The sequence below is a fragment of the Hypanus sabinus genome, unplaced genomic scaffold (genome assembly GCF_030144855.1).
Source record: "Hypanus sabinus isolate sHypSab1 unplaced genomic scaffold, sHypSab1.hap1 scaffold_1563, whole genome shotgun sequence".
NCBI lineage: Eukaryota > Metazoa > Chordata > Chondrichthyes > Myliobatiformes > Dasyatidae > Hypanus > Hypanus sabinus.
The window spans coordinates 63,106-80,122 of NW_026779641.1; the positions used below are offsets into that span (position 1 = coordinate 63,106).

A 17,017-nucleotide genomic window follows, 5' to 3' on the forward strand; every position below is an offset into this window, starting at 1 on the left:
AGATTGGAGTGGTTGGGCTTGTATACACTGCAATTTAGAAGGATGAGAGGGGATCTGATTGAGACATACAAGATTATTAAGGGAGTGGACACGCTGGAGGCAGGAAGCATGCTCCCGCTGATGGGTGAGTCCAGAACTAAAGGCCGCAGTTTAAGGATAAGGGTTAGGCCATTTAGAATAGAGATGCGGAAAAACGTTTTCACCCAGAGAGTGGTGGATATGTGGAATGCTCTGCCCCAGAGGGCAGTGGAGGCCAGTTCTCTGGATGCATGCAAGAGAGAGTTAGGTAGAGCTCTTATAGATAGCAGGGTCAAGGGATATGGGGAGAGGGCAGGAACGGGGTACTGATTGTGTATGATCAGCCATGATCACAGTGAAAGGCGGTTCTGGCTAGAACGGCCGAATGGCCTACTCCTGTACCTGCTGTCTATTGTCTATTGACTTGGTTTTGATACGTGACTGGGACAGAACTCGTCCGCCTTTCCTACCATACTTCTTGCATTGAACTATCTGCAGCCCAGGGCTTTCGTCCAACTGTGCTCAATTATTTGACGCATGAACTTGTCTAATGTCTCAACAATATCTGTCTCCGCAAGCTCTCCACTATCAGTTCTGGCACTCCGGATTATATCCTCCACCCACTCCGTTTTCAACCCCCAGCTCCCTCCCGCACACCACAAGCAAACGTCCCCACGAGGCTATTAGTCCCCTTCAGTTCATTGCAAACCATCTTTTTTTGTGCAGGTTTCAAATTCCCAGGGGCAGGGTCCCGTCACCGCTCGCTCTCACTCTCGCTGTAAGAAGCAATGACACCGAATAACCATGCAGCTTAGAAAGGAGAATGTCTCAGACTGATTTATTTAAAGGAATCGTGAAACACACGGAAAGTTGGGCAGCAGCTGTGACAATAGCCTTGCATCTCATTCTATATTCCATCCCATCCTGGAGTCTATTGCTTTCTGCTGAAAACAGAGATAGTTAAAGATAAACTCGTGTGAACTTTGCTCACAGCTGAACGTGAGCGGGGAAAGTGGAGCCGGTTGGACCGGATCTCAGCGGAGAGGCCGCATCCTGTTCTGCGGAATGCCTGCCTGTTGGAACCCGTCCTACATCCAGGGCCGATGCTCGCACACAGACACGGCGCTCCGAGATTCACAGAAAAACAACCCGCACGTCCTAATCATGGAGAAGATCTGCTGATGCTGAAACACGAAGGAACACACACAGAACTCCGAAAGAACTCAGCAGGCCAGGCAGCAGATATGGAAAAGGGTAAATGGTCGACCTTTCGGGCCCAGACCCTTCATTAGGAACTAACCCTATCTCTAACCCATAACTCCAAATACAGCCAAATGTCCCTCGGCTCACTGGTTGGACTGAAGACAACAACCTGAAAATATACCCACACAGAAACATAATATTGTTATTATATTTTCCGGAACTTTATTTCCAGCCAGACTGTTGTCTGCAGTGGGAGCGGTGATCAGGAATTCAGAGGCCCAGTTTTAAGCTTCTACTCGACGTGATGGTATTTGTATCCCTGCGGGCCTGTTTCCACGTTGAGATGTTCACACCTGGAGTCCCGCCCCATGGGAGGGAGAGTGATGTTCATCTGGTCCAATCGGAAGCGGACTGTCGGAGCAGACGGGCAACGGGGCGGGAGAGTGATAGAAACACTGGCGAATCGGAGGGTGAACGCTGGAGGACCGCAAGAAGCGCGCCCCAGCCAATCACAGAGGGGGGGGCGGGACGTATGCGCGGGTGTTTGCCCCTCTCCAAGATGGCGGAGGTTTGCCGCGGGTTTGGAGGGAGCGGTAAACGCCAAGCACACTGCAGATGCTGGCGCCCAAGCAACAGGTACAAACAAAGCTGGAGGAACTCAGCATCCGCGGGAACGGGCAGTCAATGTTTCGGGCCGAGACCCTCTGTCTGGAGGGTTCCCCGAACAAAGGTGGCGCTGGGGCGGCCCCACGTGACCCTGTCGCGTTTCCGCTTCCGGGCGGAGGGACATCGAAGAGGTGAGGGTGAGTGAGAGAAGGGGGCAAGTGGTTGGGGGGAGTGAGTGATGGATGGAGGGAGGGAGAGGAGAGAATTTAAAAACGCAAACACGGAAGGGTCTCGGCCTGAGATGCCGACAGTGCTACTCCCTATATATGCTGTGTTCCACCAGTGTTGTGTGTGTGTTGAGGGGAGGGAATAATGGAGTGAGGGAGAGGAGGGAATGATGGAGTGAGTGAGAGGAGGGGAGAGAATGATGGAGTGAGGGAGAGGAGGGGAGAGAATGATGGAGTGAGGGAGAGGAGGGAATGATGGAGTGAGGGAGAGGAGGGGAGAGAATGATGGAGTGAGGGAGAGGAGGGGAGAGAATGATGGAGTGAGGGAGAGGAGGGGAGAGAATGATGGAGTGAGGGAGACGAGGTGGAGGGAATGTTGGAGTGAGGGAGGGGAGAGAATGAGGGAGAGGAAGGAAGGGAATGACAGAGTGAAGGAGAGGAGGGGAGGGAATGATAGAGTGGGGAGGGAATGTGGGAGAGGAAGGGAGGGAGTGATGGAGTGAGGGAGAGGAGGATAGAGTGAGGGACAGGAGGGAAGAAAGGAGTGAAGGAGAGAGCAATGAGGGATAGCAGCGGGAAAAGGGAGGAGGGAGGGAGTAGTGAGGGACAGGAGGGAAGAAAGGAGTGAAGGAGAGAGCAAGAGGGATAGCAGCGGGAAAAGGGAGAAGGGACGGAGTAGTGAGGAAGGAGGAAAGGAGAGGACTGAGGGTGAGGTGAGGAGGGAGTGAACAAGAAAGGAGGGCGCCTGGAAAAAGCAGGCAGTTCTATGACCCGGCGGGGCTATCGGGGTGCGAGGGCGGGGCGGCCAGTTTTGAGAGAGATTGAGGAGTGAGTGTTAGTTTTGGTGACAGTGCCTCGAGTGTGTGAAGCACAAGGGGAGGGTTTCCCAGGGACACTGGGCTGGGGAGAGGTGGTTATGGAAGCCCAGAGGGTTTGAATCATGTCAAGGGTTCAATAAGGGTGGAGGGACATGGGCTGTTTGGATTTTTCAGCTTAAGGGGCAAATGGCCTCCTCCTCTGTCTCTCTCTTCCCCCACAGATGCTGTCGGTGACTCGGCTGTGGAGCTGCTTCCGCCCTCCCCTCCTCTCCCCGTTGTCCGCCTCCTCTGCGGTGCGCCACCTCAACCCCCCCCCCCCCAACAGGTAAGCCTCCGGCCACCCTTTCCTCCCGTTGCAGCCCCGACTTCCACCCCCTCCCCCACCCCCGCCACCACTCTTCTCAGAGTTCGGAAGTCAAGTGTGTTTGACCTCAGCTTTATCAAAGTCTGGTTAGGCCACACCTGGAAAATTGTGGACAGCTCTGGCCGTCCCTCTACAGGAAGATGGAGAGGGGGCAGAAGAGATTCACCAGGACGCTGCCCGGTTTAGAGGGCATGTGCTGTCACGAGAAACTGGACAAACATGGGTTGTTTTCTCTGGAGGCCGAGGGGAGATCTGGGAGAGGTTTACAGGATTATGTGAGTGGACAGGGGGTATCTGTTTCCCAGGGTTGACATGTCTAGTACCAGAGGGCAGCACTGAAGGGGAGAGGAGGGGTGTGAGGGGTAAGTTTTTCACTCAGAGACTGGAGGATGCCTGGTCCGGTGAGAGAGGCATCAGAGGCTTTTAAGAGACCTTTGGAGAGGCAGATGATGTGAGGGAGATGGAGGGATTTGGACACCGGGTAGACAGGAGGGATGAGCTCAGCCGGCCACTTGATGACGAATTTAATCTGTCGCGCACAACACTGTGGACCAAAGGGACTGTGCCGGGGCCGAACGGGCCTGTGTCTGACGAGGAGGTGCTGAGCGAGCCGGCTGTGTTCTGCGCAAACCTTCGCCGCCGACCCGGGTACCGTCTGCCATCGGGCCAGCCCGCCCGCCCGGGTCACCTCAACACGCTGCGGGCAGCAGAGGTCCCGCCGGAACTCCGCCGGTCACAGGCCGCGTGGCGCTGGGGCAGGGTGAGGCCGTTCAGCCCATCGAGTCTGCTCCGCCATTCCGACGCGGCCAATCCCAGATCCCGCTCACCTGCCTTCCCGCCTTGACCAATCAGTAAACATACCGATTTTTGCTTTTAGTATACCCACGGACCCGCAGTCCGTGGCCGAGCGTTCCACAGATTCACCGCTCTCTGGCGCAAAAAGTTCCTCCTTCACCTCTGTCCTAAAGGGGAGCCCCTCAATTTTGAGGCTGTGCCCTCTAGTTCTGGATACCCCCCCCCCCCCACCATAGGGAACATCCTCTCCAATGCCCACCTGAAACCAGTCCTTTCAACGTTCGGTAGTTTAAATGAGAACCCCCCGCCACCCCGCATTCGTCTAAATTCCAGTGAGTCCAGGCCCAAAGCTGCCAAACGCTCCTCGTATATTAACCCCTTCGTTTCCGGAATCATCCTCGCACACCTCCTCTGGACTCTGTCCAACGACAACACACCCTTTCTGAGACGCAGGGCCCAGAACTGTTGACAATACTGCAAGTGCGGCTGACTAGTGTCTTATAAAGGCTCAGTGTTATCTGTCCGCTTTTATATTCTATTCCCTTTGAAATGACCAGTGGGGTACCGCAAGGCTCGGTGCTGGGACCGCAGCTATTTACGATATACATTAATGATTTAGATGAAGGGGTTAAAAGTAACATTAGCAAATCTGCCGATGACACAAAGCTGGGTGGCAGTGTGAAATGCCAGGAGGATGTTAGGAGAATGCAGGGTGACTTGGACAGGTTGGGTGGGTGGGAAGATGCAGTTTAGTGTGGATAAATGTGAGGTTATCCACTTTGGTGGCAAGAACAGGAAGGCAGATTACTATCTAAATGGTGTCAAGTTAGGAAAAGGGGAAGTACAACGAGATCTAGGTGTCCTTGTTTATCAGTCACAGACAGTAAGCATGCAGTTACAGCGGGCAGTGAAGAAAGCTAATGGCATGTTGGCCTTCATAACAAGACGGGTTGGGTATAGAGGCAAAGAGGTCCTTCCGCAGTTGTACAGGGCCCTGGTGAGACCCCACCTGGAGTATTGTGTGCAGTTTTGGTCTCCAAATTTGAGGAAGGACATTCTTGCTATTGAGGGAGTGGAGCGTAGGTTCACGGGACTGTCATATGTTGAAAGATTGGAGAGACTGGGCTTGTATACACTGGAATTTAGAAGGATAAGAGGGGATCCGATTGAGCATATAAGATTATTAACTGATTGGACATGCTAGAGGCAGGAAAAATGTTCCGGATGTTGGGGGAGTCTAGAACCAGAGGCCACAGTTTAAGAATAAGGGGTAGGCCATTTAGAACGGAGTTGAGGAAAAACTTTTTCACCCAGAGAGTGGTGGATATGTGGAATGCTCTGCCCCAGAAGGCAGTGGAGGCCAATTCTCTGGATGCTTTCAAGAAAGATAGAGCTCTTAAAGATAGCAGAGCCCAGGGACATGGGGAGAGGGCAGGAAAGGGGTATTGATTGTGGATGATCAGCCATGATTACATTGAATGGCGGTGCTGGTTCAAAGGGCTGAATGGCCGACTCCTGCACCTATAGTCTATTGTTTAAATAAGCGCCAGCATTCCATTTGTCTTCTTTACCACAGACTCGGCCTCAGAATTAACCTTCCAGGAGTCCTGCACGAGGTCTCCCAAGTCGCTCTGCACCTCTTAATATTCGAACCTTCTCCCCGGTGAGAGAATAGTCCGCACTCTTGGTCCTTTTTACCAAAATACTGTATTCCATCTGCCATTTTTTTGCCCAGTCTTCCAATTTCTCGAAGTCCTTCTGCAATCGCGTTGCTTCCTCGGCACTACCTATCTCTCCGCCCCCCTTCGTATCATCCGCAAACTTTGCCACAAAGCCGTCAATTCCAGACCTCCACCTTGAATAAGTCCCTTCCACCACGACCCTCCGTCTCCCGCGGGCAAGCCGGTCCTGAATCCAAACAGGCAACTGTCCGTCGATCCCTCGCACCGCAGGCGTCTCGATGAGGCTCGCGGGAGCACTCCGACAGGCCGCATCGCTGTCTGGGGTGGAGGGGCTACTGCACTGGGCCGGAGGAGGCTGCAGAGGGTTGTAAATCTGGTCAGCTCCATCTTGGGTCCTAGCCTACAAAGTACCCAGGACATCTTCAGGGAGCGGTGTCTCAGAGAGGCGGCGTCTGTTATTAAGGATCCCCAGCACCCAGGGCATGCCCTTTTCTCACTGTTACCATCAGGGAGGGGGTACATGAGCCTGAAGGCACACACTCAGTGATTCAGGAACAGCTTCCTCCCCTCCGCCATCCGATTCCGAAATGGACACTGAACCCTTGGCCACTACCTCGCTTTTTAATAAATATATTATTTCTGCTTTTTGCACGGATTTGTAATCTATCCAATACACTGTAATTGGTTTAAGAACATAACATAAGAAATAGGGGCAGGAGTAGGCCATCCGGCCCATCGATCCTGTTCAGTCATTCAATGAGATGATGGCCGATCTGTCCGTAAACTCAGCTCCATCCACCTGCCTTTTCCCCAGAACCCTTAATTACTTTGCTGTGTAAAAACCTACCTAACTGTTTCTTAAGTATATTTAGTGAGGAAGCCTCAGCTGCTTCCCTGGGCAGAGAATTCCACAGATTCACCACTCTCTGGGAAAAACAGTTTCTCCCCATCTCCGTCCTAAATCTTCTCCCCTGAATCTTGAGGCAATGTCCCCTAGTTCGAGTCTCACCCACCAATGGAAACAGCTTTCCTACATCTATCTTATCTGTCCCTTCCAAAATTTTGTCTGTTTCTATAAGATCCCCTCTCATTCTTCTGAACTCCAGAGAGTACAGTCCCAGGCGACTCAATTTCCCCTCATAGGTTAACCCCTTCAGCCCTGGAATCAGCCCGGTGAGCCTCCTCTGCACTGCCTCCAAAGCCAGTAGATCCTTCCTCGAGTAAGGAGAGCGGAACTGCACACAGTACTCCCGGTGCGGCCTCACCAGTACCCTGTACAGTTACAGCATGACCTCCCTGCTCTTGAATTCGACCCCTCCAGCAACGAAGGCCAGAGTCCTATTTTCCTTCTTGATAGCCTGCTGCCCCTGCAAACCGACCTTTTGCGATTCCTCACAATCCCGGAATCATTTTCCTGACTTGCTCCGCACAGAGCCAAGCTGGCAGTCCACAATTAGGCCAAGGGTTTCCAAGTGCCCATAAATCCTATTGCTGAGAATTCTGTCCGGCTGCTGATGGGGCAGTCGCCATTCTCTAGTTCCCAGGATGATCCCGGTCCCCTTCCTTACCGGCGAATCATCCATCAGTCCTCCGGGACCTCGCCTGCCCGCTCACCTCCGTTCAGGGCCCCAGATAGTCCTTTACATGTGTCCCCCTGTCCCCCGACACTCCCCACCGTTCACGGTGTGTGTCCCACCCTCGTACGCTGAGGTCCCCCTGTCCCTCGACACTCCCCACCGTTCACGGTGTGTGTCCTACCCTCGTACGCCGAGGTCCCCCATCCCTCGACACTCCCAACCGTTCACGGTGCGTGTCCTACCCTTGTACGCCGAGATCCCCCTGTCACTCTACACTCCCCACCGTTCACGGTGCTAGTCCTACCCTCGTACGCCGAGGTCCCCCCTGTCCCTCGACACTCCCCACCGTTCGCGGTGCCTGTCCTACCCTCGTACGCCGAGGTCCCCCGTCCCTCGACACTCCCCACCGTTCACGGTGCGTGTCCTACCCTCGTACGCCGATGACACCCCGTCCCTCAACACTCCCCACCGTTCACGGTGTGTGTCCTACTCTCGTACGCCGATGTCACCCCGACCCTCGACACCCCACCGTTCACGGTGCATGTCCTACCCTCGTACGCCGAGGTCCCCCCGTCCCTCGACACTCCCCACCGTTCACGGTGTGTGTCCTACCCTCGTACGCCGATGTCCCCCCGTCCCTCGAAACTCCCCACCGTTCACGGTGTGTGTCCTACCCTCGTACGCCGATGTCCCCCCGTCCCTCGACACTCCCCACCGTTCACGGTGTGTGTCCTACCCTCGTACGCCGAGGTCCCCCCGTCCCTCGACACTCCCCACAGTTCACGGTGTGTGTCCTACCCTCGTACGCCGAGGTCCCCCCGTCCCTCGACACTCCCCACCGTTCACTGTGCGTGTCCGACCCTCGTACGCCGAGGTCCCCCCGTCCCTCGACACTCCCCACCGTTCACGGTGCGTGACCTACCCTCGTACGCCGAGGTCCCCTCGTCCCTCGACAATCCCCACCGTTCACGGTGCGTGTCCTACCCTTGTACGCCGAGATCCCCCTGTCCCTCTACACACCCCATCGTTCACGGTGCATGTCCTACCCTCGTACGCCGATGTCCCTCCGTCCCTCGACACTCCCCAGCGTTCACGGTGCGTGTCCTACCCTCGTACGCCGAGGTCAGCCTGTCCCTCGACACTACCCACCATTCACGGTGCGTGTCCTACCCTCGTACACCGAAGTCCCCCAGTCCCACGACACTCCCCACTGTTCACGGTGCGTGTCCTACCCTCGTTCGCCGAGGTCCCCCTGTCCCTCGACACACCCCATCGTTCACGGTGCATGTCCTACCCTCGTACGCCGATGTCCCCCTGTCCCTCGACACTCCCCAGCGTTCACGGTGCGTGTCCTACCCTCGTACGCCGATGTCCCTCCGTCCCTCGACACTCCCCAGCGTTCACGGTGCGTGTCCTACCCTCGTACGCCGAGGTCAGCCTGTCCCTCGACACTACCCACCATTCACGGTGCGTGTCCTACCCTCGTACACCGAAGTCCCCCAGTCCCACGACACTCCCCACTGTTCACGGTGCGTGTCCTACCCTCGTTCGCCGAGGTCCCCCTGTCCCTCGACACTCCCCCACCGTTCACGGTGCATGTCCTACCCTCGTACGCCGAGGTCAGCCTGTCCCTCGACACTACCCACCATTCACGGTGCAGGTCCCACCCTCGTACACCGATGTCCCTCCGTCCCTCGACACTCCCCACCGTTCACGGTGTGTGTCCTACCCTCGTACGCCGATGTCACCCCGTCCCTCGATACTCCCCATCGTTCACTGTCTGTGTCCTACCTCGTACGCCGAGGTCCCACCGTCCCTCGACACTCCCCACCGTTCACGGTGCGTGTCCTACCTCGTACCCCGAGGTCCCCCCCCCCCTTCACTCGACTCCCCGCACCGGTCACAGTTGTCGGAGGGTGGGATCTCGCTGACGACGGTGCCCCTCCCTCCTATCACAAGAGGCTCCTGCCAAGACCAAATACGGCCCGCTGAAGGATGCGGACCGTATCTTCACCAACCTGTATGGCAGGCACGACTGGAGGTGAGAGGAATTCAGAGGCGATCCCTAACCGATGGGAGATGGTCGCCGGCTCATGGAGGGAGGTGTCCTCTCACTGTGAGGGGAGGAAAACGGGGACGCTCTCTCACAGGGATAACATCACGGTGACGCTTCCAGACAGTGGAAGGGAAAATGCAGGCACTCCGCTGAGGGGGGAGCGGGATGGAATTTGTGGACATTCCCTCATTCAGGGATTGGGGTATTTGTGGACGTTCCCACATTCAGGGATTGGGGAACTTGTGGACGTTCCCTCATTCCAGGATTGGGAAATTTGTGGACGATCCCTCATTCAGGGATTGGGGTATTTGTGGACGTTCCCTCAGAGATTGGGGTATTTGTGGACGTCCCGTAATAGAGGGGTTGGGGTATTTGTGGATGTTCCCTAATTCAGTGGTTGGGGTAGTTGTGGACGTCCCCTAAACCAGGGGTTGGGGTATTTGTGGACGTTCCCTAATTCAGCAGTTGGGGTATTTGTGGACGTCCCGTAAGAGAGGGGTTGGGGAATTTGTGGACGTCCCCAGACAGAGGGGTTGGCGTAGTTGCGGACGTCCCCTGTTTGAGTAATGGATCTTTCTGGCTGCTCATTTTTTAAGGGCGGGGGAACTTGTGATGCCCCCGTACTTAACGGGAGGGGGTGACTTTTCTGAAGCCCCCAAGGCGAAGGGTTATCAATTCTGAGTTGCCTCCATCTGGGACGTGAATGTCAGCACTCCCTGATCTGCCAGGGAAATTCGGACGCTCCATAACTCACAGGAAATTGGGGGCACTCCCTCGCTATCAGGGTGATAACAGGACATAAATCTTTTTCAATCCCCTCACTCTTTTCACCTTCTTCCCGCTCCCCTCCACTCTTGTCCCCCCAGGCTGAAGGGGGCGCTACGGCGGGGCGACTGGTACAAGACGAAGGAGATCCTGCTGAAGGGGGCGGACTGGATCCTCGGGGAGGTGAAGACGTCCGGGCTGAGGGGTCTGGGAGGGGCCGGGTTTCCGACCGTCATGAGGTGGGGCTTCATGAACAAGCCTTCAGATGGCAGGTGAGGAGGGAGCTTCACTCTGAGTCTGAACCCGGGAGTGTGTGATCGGACGGTGTGGAGGGAGATTCACTCTGTGTCTGACACTGGGAGTGTGTGATGGGACGGTGTGGAGGGAGATTCACTCTGTGTCTGACCCCGGGAGTGTGTGTTCGGACGGTGTGGAGGGAGATTCACTCTGTGTCTGACCCTGGGAGTGTGTGATGGGACGGTGTGGAGGGAGATTCACTCTGTGTCTGACCCCGGGTGTGTGTGATGGGATGGTGCGGAGGGAGAGTCACTCTGCGTCTGACCCCGGGAGTGTACGATGGGACGGTGCGGAGGGAGACTCATTCTGTGCCTGACCCCGGGAGTGTGTGATGGGACGGTGTAAAGGGTGTTTCACCCTGTGTCTGACCCCGGGAGAGTGTGATGGGACGGTGTGGAGGGAGATTCACTCTGTGTCTGACCCCGGGAGTGTGTGAGGGGACGGTGTGGTGGGAGATTCACTCTGTGTCTGACCCCGGGAGAGTGTGATGGGATGGTGTGGAGGGAGATTAACTCTGTGTCTGACCCCGGAAGTGTGTGATGGGATGGTGTAAAGGGAGATTCACTGTGTGTCTGACCCCGGGAGTGTGTGATGGGATGGTGTGGAGGGAGATTCACTCTGTGTCTGACCCCGGGAGTGTGTGATGGGATGGTGTGGAGGGAGATTCACTCTGTGTCTGACCCCGGGAGTGTGTGATGGGACGGTGTAAAGGGAGTTTCACTCTGTGTCTGACCCCGAGAGAGTGTGATGGGACGGTGTGGAGGGAGATTCACTCTGTGTCTGACCCCAGGAGTGTGTGAGGGGACGGTGTGGTGGGAGATTCACTCTGTGTCTGACCCCGGGAGAGTGTGATGGGATGGTGTGGAGGGAGATTAACTCTGTGTCTGACCCCGGGAGTGTGTGATGGGATGGTGTAAAGGGAGATTCACTCTGTGTCTGACCCCGGGAGTGTGTGATGGGATGGTGTGGAGGGAGATTCACTCTGTGTCTGACCCCGGGAGTGTGTGATGGGATGGGGTGGAGGGAGATTCACTCTGTATCTGATCCCGGGAGTGTGTGAGGGGACGGTGTGGAGTGAGATTCCCTCTGTGTCTGACCCCGGGAGAGTGTGATGGGATGGTGTGGAGGGAGATTCACTCTGTGTCTGACCCCGGGAGTGTGTGATGGGATGGTGTGGAGGGAGATTCACTCTGTGTCTGACCCCGGGAGTGTGTGAGGGGACGGTGTGGAGTGAGATTCACTCTGTGTCTGACCCCGGGAGTGTGTGATGGGACGGTGTGGAGGGAGATTCACTCTGAGTCTGACCCCGGGAGAGTGTGATGGGACGGTGTGGAGGGAGATTCATTCTCTGTCTGACCCCGGGAGTGTGCGATGGGACGGTGCAGAGGGAGATTCACCGTGTGTCTGACCCCGGTATTGTTTGATGGAACGGTGTGGAGGGAGATTCACTCTGTGTCTGACCCCGGGAGAGTGTGATGGGACGGTGTGGAGGGAGATTCACTCTCTGTCTGACCCCGGGAGTGTGTGATGGGACGGTGCGGAGTGAGATTCACTCTGTCTGACCCCGGGAGTGTGTGATGGGACGGTGTGGAGGGAGATTCACTCTGTGTCAGACCCCGGGAGTGTGTGATGGGGCGGTGTGGAGGGAGATTCACTCTGAGTCTGTCCCCGGGAGAGTGTGATGGGACGGTGTGGAGGGAGATTCACTCTCTTTCTGACCCCGGGATTGTGTGATGGGACGGTGCGGAGGGAGATTCACTCTGTGTCTGACCCCGGAATTGTTTGATGGGACGGTGTGGAGGGAGATTCACTCTGAGTCTGACCCCGGGAGAGTGTGATGGGACGGTGTGGAGGGAGATTCACTCTGAGTCTGACCCCGGGAGAGTGTGATGGGACGGTGTGGAGGGATATTCACTCTGTGTCAGACCCCGGGAGTGTGTGATGGGACGGTGAGGAGGGTGATTCACTCTGTGTCTGACCCCGGGAGTGTGTGACGGGACGGTGTGGAGGGAGATTCACTCTGAGTCTGACCCCGGGAGAGTGTGATGGGACGGTGTGGAGGGAGATTCACTCTGTGTCAGACCCCGGGAGTGTGTGATGGGACGGTGAGGAGGGTGATTCACTCTGTGTCAGACCCCGGGAGTGTGTGATGGGACGGTGTGGAGGGTGATTCACTCTGTGTCTGACACCGGGTGTGTGTGATGGGATGGTGTGGAGGGAGATTCACTCTGTGTCTGACCCCGGGAGTGTGTGATCGGACGGTGTGGAGGGAGATTCACTCTGTGTCTGACACCGGGAGTGTGTGATGGGACGGTGTGGAGGGAGATTCACTCTGTGTCTGACCCCGGGAGTGTGTGATGGGACGGTGTGGAGGGAGATTCACTATGTGTCTGACACCGGGAGTGTCTGATGGGACGGTGTGGAGGGAGATTCACTCTGTGTCTGACGCCGGTTTTCCACCCCCTTCAGTCTCTTACTCGGGACCTCAGTGGATTCACGTCGATTTTAACTGCGGGGGTCAATTTGCCAGAAATGGGCTTTGGTGGAGATGAGATCCGGGGCTCCAAGACTCTGCTTGTCCAACCTCCCTCAGCCTGGAGCTGAGACGCTACTGTGTCAGTGTGAGGAGCTCCGACCCACTGTTGCAGTGCACAGGGTGTGGAGGGCAATAGAAACTTCAAATAAAACTCGAGTCCGACACAAGACAGGAAGATACAGTGTTTTATTGATTTTTTATGAGAAATATCAATGAAACAATGTGTGAGCTGCTAACGTGCGGTAATAAATAATCTGCTGACACACACAATTAACTGACCGGCGACAAGGGGTGACCGGTTGAATAATAACCAGTCCCGTTTCTCACCGTCACTCTGCATCGGGGAACTGATTATAAAATTATAAAACTGATTATAAAATCACACTTCGGGGCCGTGACCGGGATCGCTGCAGATCCAGGGTCACTGCCGAGGGATTTGTCCATTTAACATCATTATATCGGCCAGGCTGCCGAATGCTCCGTCCTCAGCAAAGGGGGCAAAAGGATTCTCTCCCGGGACCATCCCCCCCCCCCCACCCCGGGACACCGGTGTCCCAGACTGAGCCCCGGACCCCGGGCTCTTCCTGTCCGGGTAAATCCCCGGGTAGCCACGTGGGGAGTCTCCAACACGCACTTCCGGCGGATGCTGCCTCGCCGGACAGCAGGCGGAAACACGTCACTGCGGGACCGCTGCGAGCGACGCACACAGCGCGAGGCCCGAGCCGGTTCCGTTAAAACCATTGGGAATCAGTCCCGGCGCGCGGCCGTTAAAGGTAAGGGCGGGAGTTAAAGGGGAGGGCGGGGAGTCGGCCAAATGTCCCCAACCCACAGATCCACCATCAGTCCGGGTCTGGGTTCCTGTAGAGATCTCAGTTCCTTCATCCCGGTCTCACTGAACCGATTCCCCACATTCAGATGTTCACAGATCCACCATCAGTCCGGGTCTGGGTTCCTGTAGAGATCTCAGTTCCTTCATCCCGGTCTCACTGAACCGATTCACCACATTCAGATGTTCACAGATCCACCATCAGTCCGGGTCTGGGTTCCTGTAGAGATCTCAGTTCCTTCATCCCGGTCTCACTGAACCGATTCCCCACATTCAGATGTTCTCAGATCCACTCTCAGTCCGGGTCTGGGTTCCTGTAGAGATCTCAGTTCCTTCATCCCGGTCTCACTGAACCGATTCCCCACATTCAGATGTTCACAGATCCACCATCAGTCCGGGTCTGGGTTCCTGTAGAGATCTCAGTTCCTTCATCCCGGTCTCACTGAACCGATTCCCCACATTCAGATGTTCACAGATCCACTCTCAGTCCGGGTCTGGGTTCCTGTAGAGATCTCAGTTCCTTCATCCCGGTCTCACGGAACCGATTCTCCACATTCAGATGTTCACAGATCCACCATCAGTCCGGGTCTGGGTTCCTGTAGAGATCTCAGTTCCTTCATCCCGGTCTCACTGAACCGATTCACCACATTCAGATGATCACAGATCCACCATCAGTCCGGGTCTGGGTTCCTGTAGAGATCTCAGTTCCTTCATCCCGGTCTCACTGAACCGATTCCCCACATTCAGATGTTCACAGATCCACTCTCAGTCCGGGTCTGGGTTCCTGTAGAGATCTCAGTTCCTTCATCCCGGTCTCACTGAACCGATTCTCCACATTCAGATGTTCACAGATCTACTCTCAGTCCGGGTCTGACTCCCTGTAGAGATCTCAGTTCCTTCATCCCGGTCTCACTGAACCGATTCATACCCAGCCTGAAACAGATGGGAGAATAAAGATGAAATAAACAGATCACACAACAGTGTCAGTAACAGGGGACCGGGGTTAATGTTTCAACAACACTCACAGACAAATATCACCAGAAAACCCGCGGATCCGCTGACATTTTATCACATTGAACATTAACACAAACACTCACCGGATCCGCTCCAGACTCGGGAGGGTCAGTATGAGGCGGCGGAGAGCGGGGACAGATCGGTCTGTCAGAGAGTTTGATCTCAGGTCCAGATCCGTCAGTGATGGTTTTGTACTGAGAGCGGAGACGAGATCCTCGGCACCAGAATCTGTGAGACCGACACGGTTCAACCTGGAGATGAGAGAGAGTGAGGGTGAAGGACACAGAGAGACAGGAGACGGTACAAATCCCCAGTGTTTATCAGTAACACAATTACTGATCACATTAATGTTCAGTGTCAGACACCCAGTGACTGTAAACACAATCCCCCACAGTCTGGTACTTACCCCAGTCTCTGTATTTTACACTCCGGGTTCCTCAGAGCCGCAGACACCAGTTTCACTCCTGAATCTCCCAGTTTATTACCACTTAGGTTCAGCCCCGTCAGTGATGGGTTTGTACTGAGACCGGAGACGAGATCCTCGGCACGAGAATCTGTGAGACCGACATTGTACAGCCTGGAGATGAGAGAGAGTGAGGGTGAAGGACAGAGAGAGAGAGAGAGTGAGGGTGAAGGACAGAGAGAGAGAGACAGGAGACGGTACAAATCCCCAGTGTTTATCAGTAACACCATTACTGATCACATTGATGTTCAGTGTCAGACACCCAGTGACTGTAAACACAATCTCCCACAGTCTGGTACTTACTCCAGTCTCTGTATTTTACACTCCGGGTTCCTCAGAGCCGCAGATACCAGTTTCACTCCTGAATCTCCCAGTTTATTTTCACTCAGGTTCAGCCCCGTCAGTGATGGTTTTGTACTGAGAGCGGAGACGAGATCCTCGGCACCAGAATCTGTGAGACCGACTTTGTACAGCCTGGATATGAGAGAGAGTGAGGGTGAAGGACACATAGAGACAGGAGACGGTACAAATCCCCAGTGTTTATCAGTAACACAATTACTGATCACATTAATGTTCAGTGTCAGACACCCAGTGACTGTAAACACAATCTCCCACAGTCTGGTACTTACCACAGTGTCTGTATTTTACACTCAGGGTTCCTCAGAGCCGCAGACACCAGTTTCACTCCTGAATCTCCCAGTTTATTAAAACTCAGGTCCAGATCCGTCAGTGATGGTTTTGTATTGAGAACGGAGGCGAGATCCTCGACACCAGAATCTGTGAGACCGACATTCCCCAGCCTGGAGATGAGAGAGAGTGAGGGTGAAGGACACAGAGAAACAGGAGATGGTACAAATCCCCAGTGTTTATCAGTAACACAATTACTGATCACATTAATGTTCAGTGTCAGACACCCAGTGACTGTAAACACAATCTCCCACAGTCTGGTACTTACCACAGTCTCTGTATTTTACACTCCGGGTTCCTCAGAGCCGCAGACACCAGTTTCACTCCTGAATCCCCCAGTTTATTATCGTTCAGGCTAAACACAAACAGACAAATTGATGAACATTGTGATTAAAATCGTCCGTCTGAGGGCATTTCTCTCACCCGGATATTTCAGGGAACGTTAAACCCTTCAGTAATTCACTGATCGTAGATCCCATCACTGTCAATGTCCCTCACTGCCCAGCTCCAATGAATTCACCGAATGTCAGTAATTTCGTCTGTCGGTGTGACCCTGTAAACTCCACATATTCTCTCTCATTCCCGAATGGTTAGAAAAGTGTTCCTGACGTGAGACAGTCGGAAAGGCAGGTGTGAAGGGGAGAAGTCAAACAGTGAGGAAGATTTGAGAATCGGGAAATGTCGATGGGAGATGGAGGAAGAGACATCACCTAAGGTAAAGGATGGAAAGACACAGAAGGAAGCGGATGTGGAAGAAAGATCCCAGTAGAGGAGGGGGATGAGGAAGAGAAATCCCACAAGAGGAAGGGGGATGGGTCAGAGAGATCCCACACGAGGAAGGGGGATGAGGAAGAGAAATCCCACAGGAGGAAGGGGCACGGGGGAGGGAGATACCACAGGAGGAAGGGGGATAGGTCAGAGAGATCCCACAGGAGAAAGGGGGACGGGGGAGGGGGATCCCACAGGGGGAAGGGGGACGGGGCAGAGATCCCACAGGAGAAAGGGGAACGGGGTAGAGGGATCCCACAGGAGGAAGGGGGACGGGGGAGGGGGATCCCACAGGGGGAAGGGGGACGGGGCAGA

General features: G+C 55.0%; 2 protein-coding genes across 2 annotated transcripts; one reads left to right on the plus strand and one right to left on the minus strand.

Annotated features, from left to right (window-relative positions):
• The first annotated feature begins 1,525 nt into the window (after positions 1-1,525).
• On the plus strand, positions 1,526-13,093 carry LOC132387144 (uncharacterized). Its single transcript, XM_059959498.1, has 4 exons — positions 1,526-1,857; positions 5,608-5,694; positions 10,213-10,383; positions 12,878-13,093. Exons 1-4 carry the CDS (start codon positions 1,526-1,528, stop codon positions 12,915-12,917), a joined length of 630 nt encoding a protein of 209 aa, XP_059815481.1. The 3' UTR covers positions 12,918-13,093.
• Positions 13,094-13,213: 120 nt separating this feature from the next.
• LOC132387145 (NACHT, LRR and PYD domains-containing protein 3-like) lies at positions 13,214-16,289 on the minus strand (the record flags this gene model as incomplete). Its single annotated transcript, XM_059959499.1, has 6 exons — positions 13,214-14,703; positions 14,868-15,035; positions 15,191-15,361; positions 15,551-15,721; positions 15,877-16,047; positions 16,203-16,289. Coding segments are annotated over 6 exons (856 nt in total), but the record flags the coding sequence as incomplete, so codon positions are not given.
• Between the last annotated feature and the right edge of the window lie 728 nt (positions 16,290-17,017).

What these genes read in the sequence shown, in the direction of transcription:
- LOC132387144 (XM_059959498.1), top strand. Translation starts at nt 1,526, where the DNA reads ATGGTATTTGTATCCCTGCGGGCCTGTTTCCACGTTGAGATGTTCACA. An exon ending in TGCTGGCGCCCAAGCAACAG is followed by an intron (nt 1,858 to 5,607) that starts GTACAAACAAAG and finishes TCTTTACCACAG; the next exon opens with ACTCGGCCTCAGAATTAACC. An exon ending in ATATTCGAACCTTCTCCCCG is followed by an intron (nt 5,695 to 10,212) that starts GTGAGAGAATAG and finishes TTGTCCCCCCAG; the next exon opens with GCTGAAGGGGGCGCTACGGC.